At 29.3% G+C, this 17,296-nt stretch overlaps 2 protein-coding genes across 3 annotated transcripts in view; both read left to right on the forward strand.

Annotated features, from left to right (window-relative positions):
• Window positions 1-10,046: 10,046 nt before the first annotated feature.
• LOC107454277 (myogenesis-regulating glycosidase) overlaps window positions 10,047-17,296 on the forward strand; it is a 44,678-nt gene continuing 37,428 nt past the window's right edge. The window contains exon 1 of one of the 2 annotated variants that reach the window (XM_016071407.3): window positions 10,047-10,311. In XM_016071407.3, the coding sequence (XP_015926893.2) occupies window positions 10,194-10,311 (118 nt within the window). In that variant the 5' untranslated portion in view covers window positions 10,047-10,193. The remainder of the gene's footprint in view (window positions 10,312-17,296) is intronic. The other variant, XM_071187205.1, reaches the window with a different exon arrangement.
• The window catches only part of LOC107454282 (hydroxylysine kinase), a gene marked incomplete in the record, with an annotated part of 78,988 nt that continues 71,776 nt past the window's right edge, over window positions 10,085-17,296 (forward strand). The window contains 1 exon segment of the mRNA XM_071187208.1: window positions 10,085-10,184.

A 17,296-nucleotide genomic window follows, 5' to 3' on the forward strand; every position in this document is an offset into this window, starting at 1 on the left:
GATTTCTGAAGGATTACTTCTTCCACTTATTTTTGGAATTTAAATTGTGCCAGAAAATTATGAGGTTTAATTTAGTTAATTTATTTATTCATAAAATAAATTGATTTATTTTCAATAATTAATTTATTTATTTATAATAATTAATTACATAGCCAAAAACTTCCTTTTGATTTAAATTTACGTAGATTCTTGCCTCTTTGTTTTTTATGCTCTATTTTTGCCAGTTTTCTGCACAGTTTAAATGAAAAGAACCAGTATAGGTAATTTTAATCAAATTAGTTTTTGGAAAGATTAATTTTTTATTTATTATGGATTCTTAATAAATCCCGAAAAATAAGAGGTTTAATTACGTTAATTTATTGATTATTTTGTAATTAATAACGTAGCCAAAAATTTACATTTCTTACTCTTAATTTTCTGTGAATTTTGTTTGCACTGTTTCCTATAACTTCAATTTTGCTAGCTTTCTCTTCAGTTACACTGAAAAAAAGAAGGTAAGCAATTTTCACTTTTTTCCAATTAGTTTTTTGGGAGATTAATTTTCTATATGCTTATGGATTGTCAATAAGATAATTTAAATATGGGATTCAATTACGTTGGTTTAGTTTATTTATTATTGTCATTATTAACGTAGACAAAAAGTTAAATATTCGTTTTTAATAATTTTCATTTGTTCATTTTTTGTTCTATTTTCTTTGACACAATGTTTCCTCCTGCTTCCTTTTTTCGTGATTTTTCTGTTCAGTTTAAAGAAAAAGAGAGAGTGTATGCAATTTCAAGCAAATAACTTCATCAAATCAATATTTTTGAGAGATTTTTTTTTCTATTTATCATGGATTTTTAATAAATCCAGAAAAATCTAAAATGTTTATTTATCTTTTTTTTTTATTGTTATTTCATCATTTACAATGTAGAGAAATTTAATTTACTTTTCTCAGTTTTACTTTTCTGTATATTTTCTTTGTCACTATGTTTCCTCCTGCTTCATTTTTTCGTGATTTTTCTGTTCAGTTTAAAGAAAAAGAGAGAGTGTATGCAATTTCAGGCAAATAACTTCATTCAAAATAACTCAATGGTTTTGAGAGCTTTTTTTTCTTTCTATTTATTATGGATTTTTAGTAAATCCAAAAAAATCTGAAGCTTACTTATCTTATTTTTTATATTATTTTTACATTCAAAATGTAGATAAATTTAATTTACTTTCTCAGTTTTACTTTTCTGTTTATTTTTTCTTTGTCACTATGTTTCCTCCTGTTTCATTTTTTCGTGATTTTTCTGTTCACTTTAAATAAAATGAGCGAGTGAATGCAATTTCACGCAAATAACTTCATTCAAATCAATGGTTTTTTGGGAGTTTTTTTTTTCTATTTATTATGGATTTTTAATAAATCCAGAAAAATCTGAAGTTTATTTATCTTTTTTTTTAAATATTATTTCATCATTTACAATGTAGATAAATTTAATTTATTTTTCTCAATTTTACTTTTCTGTATATTTTCTTTGTCACTATGTTTCCTACTATTTTATTTTTACTTATTAATGTAAAGAGCAGGATATGAAATTAAAATAAAATAACTACTTTCTAATTCGTTTTTTGAGCGATTACTTTTCTTTTTATTGTGGATTATTAGGGCCATTTAAATACGAGAGGAAATTACGATAATTTAATTATTACTTATTTTCAATAATTTAGCTGAAAGTTTACTTTTTTTTAAAATTTCTGCATCCTTTCTTCGCTATCATGTTTCTTCTTATTTAATTTTTGCTAATTTTCTCTATTTAATTTTACTAAAAGAGATGGTAAGCAATTTTAAACCACTATCTACTAAAAAAGGAGTTTTTTGAGAGATTTTTTTTCTATATACTTAAGGAATCTTAATAAGGTCATTTAAATATGGGTTTAATTACTTTAGTTTATTTATTAATTATCATTATTTACGGAGACAAAAAGTGAGTTTTTATTTTTCATTTTCCTTGCCACAATTTTTTTCACTGCTTCATTTTTGCTAGATTTTTCTTTTCAGATTAAATAAAAAGAGAGAGTGCATGCAATTTTAATCAAATTAGTTTTTTGAAAGATTAATTTTCTATTTAATTATTAAATCTTAATAAACCCAGAAAAAGGCGAGGTTTAATTACGTAAATTTATTTATTACTTATCAGTGGTAACGTAGGCCAAAAAATTGCTTTTCTTAGTCTTAATTTTCTGTGAATTTAATTTGCTCTATGTTTTCAATTTTACCAGAATTTTAACTGAAAATAAAAGCAATTTTAAACTAATAACTTTCTTCAAATGAGATTTTTGAGAGATTAATTGCTTATGAATTCTCAATAAGGTCATTTAAATATGGTGTTTAATTACGTTAATTTATTTATTAATTACGTTAATTTATTTATTAATCATCGTCATGAACTTAGACAAAAAGTTGAATTTTAATTTTCTGTTGATTTTCTTTGCCATTTCTATTTATTTTTTGTATTTTCGATTGAGTTCGATAAATATAAGGTTTAATTATGTCATTGATTGTTTATTTTTCTTTTATAATTCAGTCAAAAACTTAATTATTTTAATTTTCAGTGCATTTTCTTTGACGATTTCAATACAGTTGTAAGACACAGTTGTTCTTACAACTTCATTTTCGCTAGTTTTTTTAATTTTTTTATACAGCCTTAATGAAAATGGAGGGTAAGCAATTTTAATCAATTAACTTCCTTTAAATAAGTTTTTTGAGAGATTAATCTTATTTATTTCTGGATTATTTCTGGATTCTCAATAAGGTAATATAAATATGGGGTTTAATTTACGTTAATTGGATTGGAATTAAATTTTAAAATGTTTATACTTCATTTTCCTAGTTTCATTTATTTATAAATTTTTTTTGCTCAATTTTAATGAAAAGAGAGAAGATATGCAATTTTAAAGAAATAGTTTATTTTTCCCTTCAATTGAGTTTTTGAATCAATACTTTTCTTTTCGTTAAATTTTTTCTATTGGCTGAATGAAAATGAGATTTAAATATTTAAAATATTTATTATTTATCATTAATGCTGTTAATAAAGAAAGAGTGCCATTTTTCTATTCTCTGTGTGATTTATCTGTTCAATTTGTCTTTTAAGATAAGTTTTTGTTTATTATTTTATGAAAAGAAAGATGGCCTTTCTAGGAATTTTTTTAAGAAAGTGAGGATACTTTTTATGCTTTTTTAATTTTTTAATATGATTTGATTACATGATATCTCAATTTATTTCGTATTAATCATTCATGATTAGCATCATTAATCATGAAGGTAAAAACTGTGAAATAGTGGGAAAATTAAAAATGTAATTTTTTCTAGTTTAATTCCTTCTATCTTTCTTTTTTTATTACTTTTTGTTAAATTTTAATAAAATAAGAGAATGTTTGCGAATTAAAATTTATTCTTCTGAACGAGTTAAAAAGAGATTACTTATGTTCTGTTTGTTTCTTATTAATTTTCGATAAAAATAATACTACACTTTTTTAATTTGTTTATAATTGTTCAATAATAATACAAGCAAAAATAACCTTCATTGTATTTAATTTTGATTTCGAACTTAGTTTCCTATTTCTGCATTATTTTTAAAAAAATTTCTTGTGAGTTATAATGAAAACTGAGGAGATATGCAACTTTTTTGTAATATAATTCCTTTTAAATGGCGTTTTTAACATAAGTTTTTCAATATCTTTTTTATCTTTTCATATGAACTGATAAGACTAAAATATATTAACTTACCATTAAGATATTTCAGTCTTATATTTAATATATTCAGATATTTAGTCTTATAGTGTTTTAGTGAAAATGAATCCAAAATTTCTTTTTTATTTTACGTAAAACTTGCCTTTTTTCGGTCTTTCCACTTTGTTACATATTTTTTCACTTTTCCAATTATTTTCTAGTAAGTTGAAAGGGAAAGGTATAATTTCATAGAAATAAATAAATTTAAGTTTGTTTTTTTTCGCGGATATTTTAAATTTTCACATAGTGCGAAAATTTCAAATAAAGTTGTGCGATTTTTCCTTTTTACATAAATGCTAGCTTTCATTACTTTTTTTAATTTATTATTTTTTTAATAATAACATAGCTAAAATGTTTCCTTTCTTTTTAATTCTCTATGTAGTTCATTTCCTCATATTTTCTTCACTTTTTTCTGTTAAGTGTTAATGAAAAGTGAAAGGAAATGTAACTGCATTTAACTAATTTCATTTAAATGAGTTTGTAAGCAATAGATTTTTTCTTGAACTTTTCATTCTGTCTTTTATGAGAATTATGATCTTTGTTTATTTATGAGTAGTCATTCGTAAAGTGTGTAAAAATTGCACTTTCTTGTCTTTTCTTACCGGATTCTTTCCTACTTTGTTTCCTATTTTCGATCATTTTTTGTAAAGCTTTAATGAAGAGAGAGAGAGAGAGAGGAAATGCAACTTTACTTCTCCCATTGATTTCTTAAGTAGTTGATGGATGAGTTGCTTCTATCGGCTTGTTTTGAATTTTACATATGACCTGATAAATATAATATTTAATTAACTTTTAATTTATGAACTATTTTTCATTAATAGAGCAAAGAGAAACCGCTTTTCTTTTGAATCGTGCGTAGTTTTTTTCTCTTGCAGTTCCTTCCATTTTTTTTTCTTTTTAAGTTTAATGAAAAGTGAGAAGGTACGTAATTTTTATTAAGTTTTAATAAGTTCCTAAGTGATTTTAATCATAGCTTTTCTTTTCCTTTTTATAGGGCCGGATAAATCAGATATGAAATCGTATTATTTATTGTATAGAATTAATACAGTTCCTGTAAATTGTCCTCTTTTAATATCGTTACTATCTTTTTTATTTAGCTTGCTATTTAATTTCCGATTATTTTATATCGATTATTATTATTTTGAAGATAACATTTTCGATTAAGTTTCTTGTAAGCTTTAATGAAAAGAAAGAGAGAATGTCATTTCGTAAAATAAGTTTTTGAGAAATAAACGTTCACTTGATTTTTTGACTTTTTGATTTAGCCTAATAAATAAGTTTTTTTACTGATATTTATTATTAATAGTTTAGCTAAAATCTGCCCATTACCATCTATATGTGATTTTTTTCCCATATAATTTTTTTATTTATTTAGTTTCCGATTATTCTTTTTTAGTTAGCTCTAATAAAAAGAAAGAAAGAATACCATTTTGAAATTTACGAACGAAAATAAGCTGAAAAAATCTATTTAATTCATTTTTTAACAGTAATTCCTTGTTTATTCCGTTAGTATTTTTTTACTTAGTTAGTTCTTCAATTTTCGATTATTTTATATCAATGATTATTATTTTGAAGAGAAAGAGCGTTTGCAGTTTCATTTAACGTGATATAAAACAATTCTTTTTCCTTATTCACTATGTAATTTTTTTTCTGAATTTTTTTTTATTTCTTCATATTTTTCTTACTTTTCTGATTGATTATTTTCTGTTAAATTGTAATTAAACTGTAATTGTAATTAATTCTGTTAAATTGGAATTTAATGGAGGATAGCACTGTATTTGAAATAATGTTTTTTTTTTAAATATTTTTTGGAGATTAAATTTTTTGTGTTTGTTTTAATATTTCATATGGCTTGATAAATATGATATTTAATAATCTTATTTTTTCATTAATTTTCATTAGTAAAATAAGATAAAATTACCCTTTTTTATTCCCTATGTAGATCTTTACCTTCTCTGTTTTTTTTTAATCATTTTCTAGTCAATTTTAATGAAAAGAAAAAGGGCATGAAACTTTATAAAAAAATTTCTATAAATTGGTTTGTGAGCGATTACTTTTTCCTTTTTGATTTTTATATGACTAAATACATATGACGTTGATTTTCGTTATTTCTTTTTGCGATTTTCTTTCTCTGTTTCAGCTTTTATTTGAAATATTTTTGTATGATTTGATAAATATGAGTCAAAATAATCTAAAATTTTAATTTATTATCGTATTGTACCTTCAAATTGCTCTTTTTTGTATTTTGAATAAAACTTTATACCATTATGTCTCTTATTTCTTTGCATACTCAGTTATTCTCTATGAAGCTTTAATGGGAAGAAAAAAATATACAATTTTATTTAAATAATTTAAGTAAATATTTGAGGCAGTAAATTTTCTGATTGTATTTTTTTTTTTTAATTTTAAAATGTCCTTAGAAAATTGAGATTTGGTTATTTTAATTAAGAATTAATTACCTAGTTTAATTAATAATTACCATTAAAATCTGTGTGTGATTTTTTACCCAATTATTATTTTATTTCTTCAGTTTTACTTTTCTTGTAGGCTTTTGAAAAGAAAGAGAGAATGCCATTTTCTTAAAATAAGTTTTTGAAATATTAATTTTTCCCTTGTTTTTTTTTTTTTTTTTTTTTTTTTTTTTTTTTTTTTTTTTTTTTTTTTNTTTTTTTTTTTTTTTGATAAGTCTTTCTAAATATAAGTTTTAAATACAGTTGTTTTCTATTTATTATGAATAATTCACCACTTAACTGTCTTTTTCATTTTCATGAGAATTTTAATGAGATGAATGCTTTAATTTCATGATATACGGAGAAAATGAAATTAACATAACATGAACATAAGCTTTTGACAGCCACTCCTGACCAAACTGCTGGGGGGGGGGGAATGCACTATCCTCTGATNGGGGGGGGGGTTATATCTCAGAATGCACTACCCCTGATATTTTCAGAGTCAGAAATACAAATCCATTGAGAGAACAATGGTATGTTTATTCCAAGAAAGTTCAATTTCGTAACTTAATGAATCGTCGGCACTAATTAATAAGCATATTTACGTGAAAGTCCAATCACTAAATCAAATGTTATTCAAAATGTTACTTTTTTGGCACAATGTGAAACTTATTATTTTATTTTCTTCAAACTTTATATTATCGTTTATTTTTTATTTTTTCATATACATAAAGTTTAATAATTCAACGATCCGCCCTATATTTTAGGGCATACGTAAATATCTGACCCGTCCCGCGGCAGGCCCGCCCAGAAGAGGGGGCGCAAGCTCGATGTGTGCTGGTCGGGGAACCCGGCGAAGCCATACAGTGGCATTTATTGAAATAAAAATAAAAGTTACAAAAAGTCAAAGGCAACAGCCCGACGAACATAAACAAGCATTTGGAAGAAAATATAAATTAAATATCGGTGGCATTGCTTTTTCATATATAACTCATACATTGTGCTGATATACCTTACATTACACAAGATTACATTTATGCCAATATGTATAAAGCCACTGAATAAGATCTATTTAAATAGGCCCTTATGAAATTTAATATTTGAGTCAACAGACCCTTATAAGCTTAAAGTAGCCATGCAAACATTAAAATTGAACAGAACGTAAAATCAGACAAAACGTCAATAAAACACAGATCCGTACAGAGACCAAAGAACAAGGACCAAGATCAAGAATAAAATCCAATAAAAGCATAATAGTAAAAAATGTTGGGCAAAAAAAGACCAGCCTGCCCAAAACAACATCACCAGGGTGAATTGAATTAAAATCATCATAGGATCATGACCCGTAAAACACATGGTCCATTGAAAGAGTTAAAAGTCAACAGTAATAATTAAAACAGTTAAAAACACAAATGGCCCACAAAATCCACCATAATCCATGAGCAAGAATAAAATACAATGTGTAAGACGTAAGTTAAAAGTGCAATGAATAAGAATAAAGAGTGAGACACCCATATTGCGCGCAGGTTCCGAATGACTATGGGTCATCCCCCCCAGAACATGCTCCAAAGTTTGTTTTAATGATGTTTCTGCAGGTCAAGTTTGCGAAACAATTGTATTGATCCATATTATTGAAATGACTGCCACGAAGTGATCGGAAGCAATTTAAAATCAGATGATCAATGCTTCGGTATTCACCACAATAGACGCAACTCTTATTGAACAATTTATTTTGGTGTTCTCCAAACACTCGTCGGCAAACTGCATTATAAGGCGAACCTCGGAGCTTTCAATGTATTCTTACTGTTGTTATCAGCTTTTTATGTACGTAATGTTAGGTTTTTAATAAATGCCACGGATGTGGCCTGGCCGATCTGGTTGGTCGGCTGGGTGCGTGTGTCGGCGGCCCCCTGTGCTGGGCTGTCGCGGAGGCGGGTCATACCCTCTTAGTGCCCAAATTTGGGGGGGCGGATTCATTCAATTCTTATATGACGAAGGACAAAAGACCCGAAACTTAATAGACTGCAGGCAAGTTTAGTGAGCCAGTAAACCTACAAACCATTTCGTTGTTGTATAAAGTAGAACAAGTAAAATGAAGGGTTAACAAAAGGCAGGCCCAATGGAGACAAAAGAAAAGTCTTGCATAACAAATCGTAGATTGCAAGCAAATGAAAATATAAAATTTAGCGCACAGAAATAAGTAAAATTTACAGAACAAAACAGCGATCTCATTACACCAAATATACAATGAATCAATCGTTGGCAAGTGGCCGCAAGTGGTTTTAAGTAAAACAACATGTAAGTTAAAATTGAACCAACAAGGTTAAAACCTATAAATACAGATGAGGTGACGACTGAATTAAAAATAAGAGAAATAAAAAAGTAAGCGAATATATAGCCCTCATAAGTGAGGACTTTTTCGTTGAAAGGCTTCGTTTAAATATTCATCTAAAATGTGTTCTAATTCTGTAATTTTGATTTATGTCAAAATTCTTTCTGCGGGGGTCCTCGAAAACTGAAGTTATTTGCTTTTTTTTAAATCTATTTTATGTAAATAATAAGAAAACCTCGCACGCATCTAGAAATGTGCGCTTAAAAGAAATGGACACAGCTCGAAATGCTTACATAAAGAAAATGGACATAGATCGAAATGCCTGCTCAAAGGAAATGGACATAGCTCAAAATATGTGCTTAAAAGAAATGGACACAGCTCGAAATGTGTGTTTAAAGGAAATGGACACAGTTCGAAATGCGTCCTTAAAGGAAATGGACGCGGCTCAAAATGCGTGCTCAAAGAAAAAAGACACAGCTCGAAATGCGTCCTTAAAGGAAATGGACATAGCATTTGATTCCGTTTTTCAAACTTCTGTTTTAAAATTTTTTTAAAAATGAAAGAGAAATGCTTTTTTAAAAATATCTTTTCAGTAATTTTTTCGTATTTTTTAAAGAAAAAACGAATGGTTTTATATAAATTCGTAATGTAAAGTCATTTGTTTGCCTAAATCACTTATTAGAAGATTTTTTTATTAAAATTTTTTTTATCTACTTTGAAAAGTTTTTTAAAATTGTCCCGAGTCCCATACATTTGTAATAGTGGTTTTAAAATTAACGTTCTACGAAATCAGACTTTTAAAACCCACTTTATCACTTTATTGTTCTGAAAGTAAAGACTGGAAGGTTACATCTGCGACAAGCCCAGACACCCTGACCGAGAAATTTCAGATTTTGCCCAGAAATGATGATGCTTGGTGATTATAAAGTATGAAAGGGTAAGAACGAAATTCTTCGTTTAGTTGTTAAAGCCGAACATTAAAAATTAATTTTTTATTGTGTCTACTTTCTAAAACAACCATTCTCTGCTATATCCATTACCTAAACTCGTGTTTTGAGATGCGGCTATTTTCACAAGCACGCATTTCGAGCTGTGTCCATTTTTTAAACACCCATTTCGAGCTGTGTTCATCTTTAACGCGCATTTTGAGCTGTGTCTATATATTTAAATACACATTTTGTGTATTTAAATATATCTTATCTCGGACATATATCTTAGTATATCTTAATCACTGTGTCCATTTTTTTTTCAAACACCCGTTTCGAACTGTGTCCATTTTGATAAGCACGCGCTTCGAACTGTGTTCATTTTCATAAAACACACATTTCGACCTGTGTCCATTTTCACAAAACACGAATTCGAGCTGTGTTCTATTTTTTTTTTAAAATCAAGCATAAAAAGCTCATCTCCACAGAAATTAAAATGCAGCGTCTTCATATTTTCCACAAATGTGATGCCCTCTACGAGATAAGATTTTAAGGATTTATTTATTACATGGATTCTTAAATTCTATTTGGAGGGAGATAAGAAGAACAAGTGATAAAAATGTTCTTGGATCCGACCCGACCTCAAGTGTTTTTCAAACAAAATTGTGTGTTGGATGTTCATTCAAAAGATTAATTGTCATTCTCTGATTCTGAACCTAAAAAAAAAAAAATGTGGATTGACCGCGAGAGAGCCGCTTCTTACAATTCTATTATTTTGTACAATATACCATCAGATAGAGGAGATGATGACGTGTGGGAACTTAGAAATAAACCAGAAAGTCAAAAAGGTAAATGAAATTTTCATTCTAATATTTCAAGAAAACATATTTTGTCCACTGAAGATACTTAAAATGAAACTTTTTAGAGGGGGGCGGGCATACACTGTAAGAAATTTCTCGGAAAAAAATGTAACAATTTATTTCATTTTTTATTTTAACATATTCAAAACAAAGCGGTCAAATCACCATAAATAAGAAGGCATTCAAACTGTTAACTGTGAGAAGAATCGTTTATTAACTGCTTTCACTTAATACGGTTAAACAACCAGAATTTTATCGGACGAACTCTAGGCCCACCTAATAAAGTCATTTAAGTTTTTGCACATGAGCACACATTCTAACAGAGAAGGCTGATTTGTCCATCTCATGACCAACAGTTCGAGTCCTAAATTCTGCACCACACTATATCCTCCATTTCCTTAACAAAGTGAAGAATTTCCAGCGTCCTTCCCTTCCCAATGTGTGACCCTGGACTATGAAAATACGATACTCTCATTAACGCGTAGCTGGCAGCACCGTAAAACTATTCAACCTAAAAAAGGTCAAGTATTTTTGTGTCTCACGATAGGTGAAATAACCAGATAAACTAATAGAATCACATTTGAAACACACAACTCAGCCCTATAATCTAACTCCAATTCCCATAACCTATTTAAAAGCTAGCTTCAATGCGCAGTTACATTTCTCTTACGATTTTGAAACAATGCTAGTTGTAAATGTTGTAGGTTAAAGAATTATATAGTTTTGTATTCATGTTTTTTTTTAACCATCCTAGTTCAAAACCGTTAAAGTAAAAAAATGTTCTGGAGCGATAACTTGATGATTAATTGGACGGACAGACTGCTGCCCGTTATTTTACTGTAATTTTAGAATGAAAATTCTAACAGTGTAAAAATTGCATTATTACACTTAAATGCAATTTTCACTCTTAAGATTATTTCGAAATAAGCCAGCTAGCCAAAAAAATTTATTATAGTTTCCAAAGACGTACTTTCAGTTTAAAAAAAAAAAAAAGGTGCTGACAACAGTAGATTTTTAAAAGTAAATTTTTTACATCAGGGTGAAATATAGAGTCAGGCAAAGATTTTTTAGAAATAAGGCAAAAAACCAGAAGAGACAATTTCCAGTACTTCAGTTAAGAAAGAAATACCTAGGTTAAGAAAGAAAGAATACTTTTCCGTTAGCTGAATAGAAATCTTTTCTTTTTAATTCTTTTATAATTAATGTATATATTAATTTTTTTTTATGCTGGTCATATTGCTTTCGAAAAATAAAATGTAATAAAAATAGTAGAATTTTCTTCAATCCAGCTAATGGAGTTAACTTAGCAGGTCAAAGTCAGTACGTTAGCAGGTTAAATAGTTAAAAGCAATTTTCAATCCAATATTTGTCCCGCAGTGGACTGATCGTTAAGACACGGTTCCCAGCAGATCACTGAAGTCAAGCATCACTGGCTATTCAGTGTGCGGGCTGGATGACCATTTGGATCAGTCTGCATAGGGACCGAGGGTGTGCGGTATGGGTCCTTGTTAAACTGTTCTACCGTAAAGTGCTTGACATCACGTGCAGGTCGTCCGGCTACCGAAGCGGGGGTGCCATCCTCTCCGCAGAGGATCAAAATTGTGATGGCATATCTTCGGATCATCCTCAGGGATGTTTCCCAGACCGTCGCCAATAGCCCATTGTGCAGCTCTAGTGCGACGTAAATGAACTACAACTACAACAACAATCTAATATTTTGAGTAGGAAAAAAAATTAGCAACTATATTTCATTTTATAACCGGGGTTGAACAGTCTACCCAATTCTGAGTTTACGACTACCAATGTTCAACTCCGTAGCCTTGTAATTGGGGGAAATTTGCCATCGTGGAAGACTTTAGAACCTGCAATTTAATTACATAGAGATGAAAATCCCGAAAACTTCCCACAGTTAGCCTGGCGACAAGGACACTCTAACCCATGATCCATCTACCACTGAGGATATTTTACGTTAGCGCTGTGGTCGGTGCGAGCCAGGTGCAAATTTCGATTCGATCAGCCATCGTTGGGCATCGAACCCAGATCACCACATTGGGAGGCGTGTGCTCTATCCCCTGAGTCACCACGGTTCGTTGGAAACTATAGAAAAATGTAGATTTTTGAGGAGAAACTTTTTATGCGGGAGTAAATTATAGAAATTGGCGAAATAATTAGAAATAATCCAGATGGTCAAAAATGTTATTATAATTTGCAAGTAAGTGCTTGTGGTTTAATAAAAAGTTGGCTACATAAGATTTTAAAGTAAAGTCTTTGAGCAAATGGGTATCAGCTTGTCAGGAAAGTAAAAGTAGCCAGTGCTCAATGGTGATCTCATTACTGCAAGCATGNCAGCAGATCACTGAAGTCAAGCATCACTGGCTATAGTCAGTGTGCGGGTAGATGACCACTTGGGACCGAGGGTGTGCGGTATGGGTCCTTGTTAAAGTGTTCTACCGTAATGTGATTGACATCACGCGCTGGTCGTCGGGCTACCGAAGCGGGGTGCCATCCCCTCTGCAGAGGATCAAAATTGTGATGGCTTGACTTCGGATCAGCCTCAGGGATGCTTCCCAGACCGTCGCCAATAGCCCATAGTGCAGCTTTAGTGTGACGTAAATGAATTACATCAACAATCTGATATTTTGAGTAGGAAAAAAAAATTGGCAACTATATTTTATTTTATAACCGGGGGTGAACAGTCTACCCAATTCTGAGTTTATGACTACCAATGTTCAACTCCGTAGCCTTGTAATTGGGGGAAATTTGCCATCGTGTAAGACTTTAGAACCTGCAATTGAATTACATACAGATGAAAATCCCGAAAACTTCCCAAAGTTAGCCTGGCGACAAGGAGACTCTAACCCATGATCCGTCTACCACTGAGGATATTTTACGTTAGCACTGTGGTCGGTGCGAGCCAGGTGCAAATTTCGTTTCGATCAGCCATCGTTGGGCATCGAACCCAGATCACCACATTGGGAGGCGTGTGCTCTATCCCCTGAGTCACCACGGTTCGTTGGAAACTATAGAAAAATGTAGATTTTTGAGGAGAAACTTTTTATGCGGGAGTAAATTATAGAAATTGGCGAAATAATTAGAAATAATCCAGATGGTCAAAAATGTTATTATAATTTGCAAGTAAGTGCTTGTGGTTTAATAAAAAGTTGGCTACATAAGATTTTAAAGTAAAGTCTTTGAGCAAATGGGTATCAGCTTGTCTGGAAAGTAAATGTGGCCAGTGCTCAGTGGTGATCTAATTACTGAAAGCATGTCGTAGTTTATGAAATTATGTAGCCTTAACCTCTATGACCCCTGGCCCACAACTTGCTGTTGTGGGAATGCTTAACTTGAAATGCAATAAATTTTATTGAAATTAGACAGCAAATAAGAAAGATAATTACAATTTATTTTGGGCTAAATACTTAGGGCAAGGACTAAGAATTCTTGAATTTTTTTTCATATTTTTAAATTTATTTTATTTTTTGTTGGGTAATTAAATTAAAAATTTGATTACCTTACTTATGCCCTGTTAATGGATAAGTATAAAAAATGTGCAAAGTTGTAACTTTTAAAATTCGGATATTTAAGGGAAATTAGCAAAAATTAAGTCACATGACAGTGACGCGCAAAAACATTTTAAGATCAAAATTTTACATATTATTCTATAAAATTAGAGGTTGGAGAGTCTGAACTTAAAAATGACTGGCAGGCCATATGCAATTAAGTTGTAAACTTAAAATTCGATTTCTCTGGAGCTATTCAACTGATTTGGTTCAAATTTTGTATTTTGCAATACAAAAATTACATCCTATAAAATTGCATAAATATCTGTATACATTACAATTCAAATTGTCTTCGACTATTATTAAATAATAAAAAAAATAACTATTAAAAATAATTTTTTGCATGGAATTATCCTTTAATGAAAGAATTTTATAATTGTGTGCGAATTATTTTTAATTCTCTTAAAAAATTCTCGAGACATGACTGAATGCGCCGAATGAAACTTAACATCAAGGGATCCAAAGTCTGGACCGCTCTCCCGACCTAACTATTGGGGCTATATTATCCTGATTTCGACAACCCCCTCTATTCTGGGAGCCATGAATCCAAATCTGTCCAAAAGAAAAAAATATTGAGAAGAAGTTTTAAGAAGTTTTTTTTAAACACTAAATATAATTATTACTGGTCAATGTGAAGGACATCGGATATATTACAAATGCATTATTCTTTGTATTCAGAACACTAAAGTGTTTTTAAAAAATCTAGATTTAAAAAACTTTTTTTTTATACTATTATCAATTTTTGACAGGCAAGTGTCAATCATTTTTTCAATTTTCGACTTGAAATATCTTTTCTAAAAAGATCATTTAAAAAAAAAAAGTCTAAGATATGATTCATAGACCTATTAAATCACAATATGAATTTTAGATCCATTATAGTTTGTTCTTTCATAAGAGACGTTTGAAAACGGAATCAAATGGCAGATGCAATTTCTATTTTTTTCAATAGCCATGAATATTTTCTTAAACGTGTATTTCGAGCTATGTCCATTTTCTATTAACACAATTTGAACTAAGTCCAAATTAAAGACGCAACTACTGAAGATCTTTGTTTGCCAAGTGACATGGACTAAAAAACCTAATGCTGCCATCTAGTGTTGTTTATGAAAAAATAAAACTTTTTCGTTACTCCGTTTCGTTAAGCAAATAAAAAAATTTCGTTTCATTGAGAATATCATTACACAAGATTGCTAAAATAGTTTTTTTTCCTTTTTTATTTAAAAAAAAGAGGGAGAAAAAGATTTTTTTTTCATTCAGTTTTATTTTCTACAACTAAAATGTAAAATCTTCCATACTAACTCTTTGCCCAAAGTATTATACATACGTATATATGGAAAAAGTAAAATATTTTCACTAAATTTTAATATCATTTTGTTCTTATTTAAAATAAAATATTTTATGAATAATTTTTAAAAGAATTAGTTTTACCTTCTTTTTATCCTCATAAGTCTTAATTCAATGAAACCGCGGTCGTAATAATAATAATGAAATAACTTTAAATGTTTAGAAGTAGAAACAGTTCTAATTTTAATGATTGTATCTGTAGAAAATTTTCATTTCTAGATTTTTAAAGAAAAATCACTTAACATTACATACATAAAAGGAACTAACTATACTATAGTAATTTTTATAAAGATATTTTATTTTAAAAAAAAAACACTCATCTTCAAAACACTAAATAAGTAAATAGATAATAAATAATTTAATAGAGTAGTTATCACTTAAATATTCTAAACGTATTCTTTAATATTCAAAGGGTTTACTAATGTAGTTGAATTAATTTAAAAATTATTTCAACTTTAAGAATACTTTTATTAAATTTAATGCTTTAATAGTTTTTCATTGTTGTTAAATTTCACTTACTTTTAAAAACAAACTACCATCAGATGGTGAAAGTATATACATAGGGGAAGAAGACTAGCGTCGATAGATATAATGTAAACCGTCCCTCTAATGTTTCAGACGAACAAATTGTCCTCCTTTTTTTTTCTTGAAGATCCAACTTTAAATTTCAGTTCTGATTTTCTTTTGCGGCTGAAGCTGAGGGTACAGAAATTACATAGCGTACAGAATTACCGAACAGAAATTACGTTAGTTAGAATTAACGTTAGTTTAGAAAAGAAACACGACTCGAACGCTACTCATTTTTCGAATTTGATGGGTTCAAATCTTCGCGGGTCCGTCAATGGATCCAATGAAAATGACCCTGTGGCTGCAGTTAAGCGTTAACAAAAATTACGTACATAGAATTGCGTATAACTAATATTTAAACTAGCCATTACGAAAATTAGATAGTTAATAATTTCAATTACACTTTCACACTCGTTAAACATTGATGTTATTTTAAAGGAAGGAAACGTATTTCCGATGTACTTAATTTCCTAAAGGAAATAAAAGAGCATTAAATAATTAAAAAATTACAAGTAGCATTTGAAAGTTTCTCATCTCTCAAATTAAATATTCACTGTCGAAAATGGCATAAAAAGTTGAAGGTTAAATGCACTAATTCAAACAAAAATGTTTTAGAATAACGAACAAGCTCATGTAAACATGAATAAATATTTCTTAATTATTCCCTCATATTTAATATAAGCCAATTCTTATTCAAAATCATTTTGAACATAAGAAGTGTAAATTAAATTCTCCAGAAAAGTTCGTCTCTTTAAAGTAGTGAAGTAGTTACTACAATTCCAAAATAATTTGTAGTCACTACATTTAAAAAAAAAAAATAGCTGTAGTTCTAGTTAAGTACATTTGTAACAAAGTAGTTGTAGTAAACTACAAAAATATTGTAGTTTCTCCGACCACTGGACAAACTGTTGTACATTCATACATATGCATGCATACATACATTATTACCTGACATGAAACCGATAAGTATAAGAAACGGTCATAAATCCAAAAAGCAGAAACGGGAAAAATCATCTATAAAACTTCATAAAAGAAAATACCCACAAAAGAAATAGCACAAAATGGAAAATAAAGTGAAGGAAATGACAAATAGGGTAGCATCATCATAGGAGCGAATTACCATGCAGTCAGTGCGGGAGCAGTTTCTGCGTTTGGTGATAAAATATTGCTAACAACCAAATCCTCGACTACTCCAAGAAAGATAAGAAGAAAATAAAAGTAAGTCAGATGAAGATTATACACTGAGCTGTCGAAAAGAAGTATATAAATTTAACAGATAGGAAACAAGATTTTTCGGATGAGAGTCAAGGATCACAGGTTCGAGTATTAAATTAGTTTGTGTGACAAAATGGAGAACAAAAAATCTACAAATGAAATATGAAATATTTAAAGTAATAGATGAGATAAAAAAGAAATAATCAGTTAAAATTAAAATTGAACTAAATAAGACAAGTTCTCAAGTTGCATTATGTGTTTTAAACTGTATTGTATATATATATATA

This window comes from Parasteatoda tepidariorum, chromosome 10 (genome assembly GCF_043381705.1).
Source record: "Parasteatoda tepidariorum isolate YZ-2023 chromosome 10, CAS_Ptep_4.0, whole genome shotgun sequence".
NCBI classification, from domain to species: Eukaryota; Metazoa; Arthropoda; class Arachnida; order Araneae; family Theridiidae; genus Parasteatoda; species Parasteatoda tepidariorum.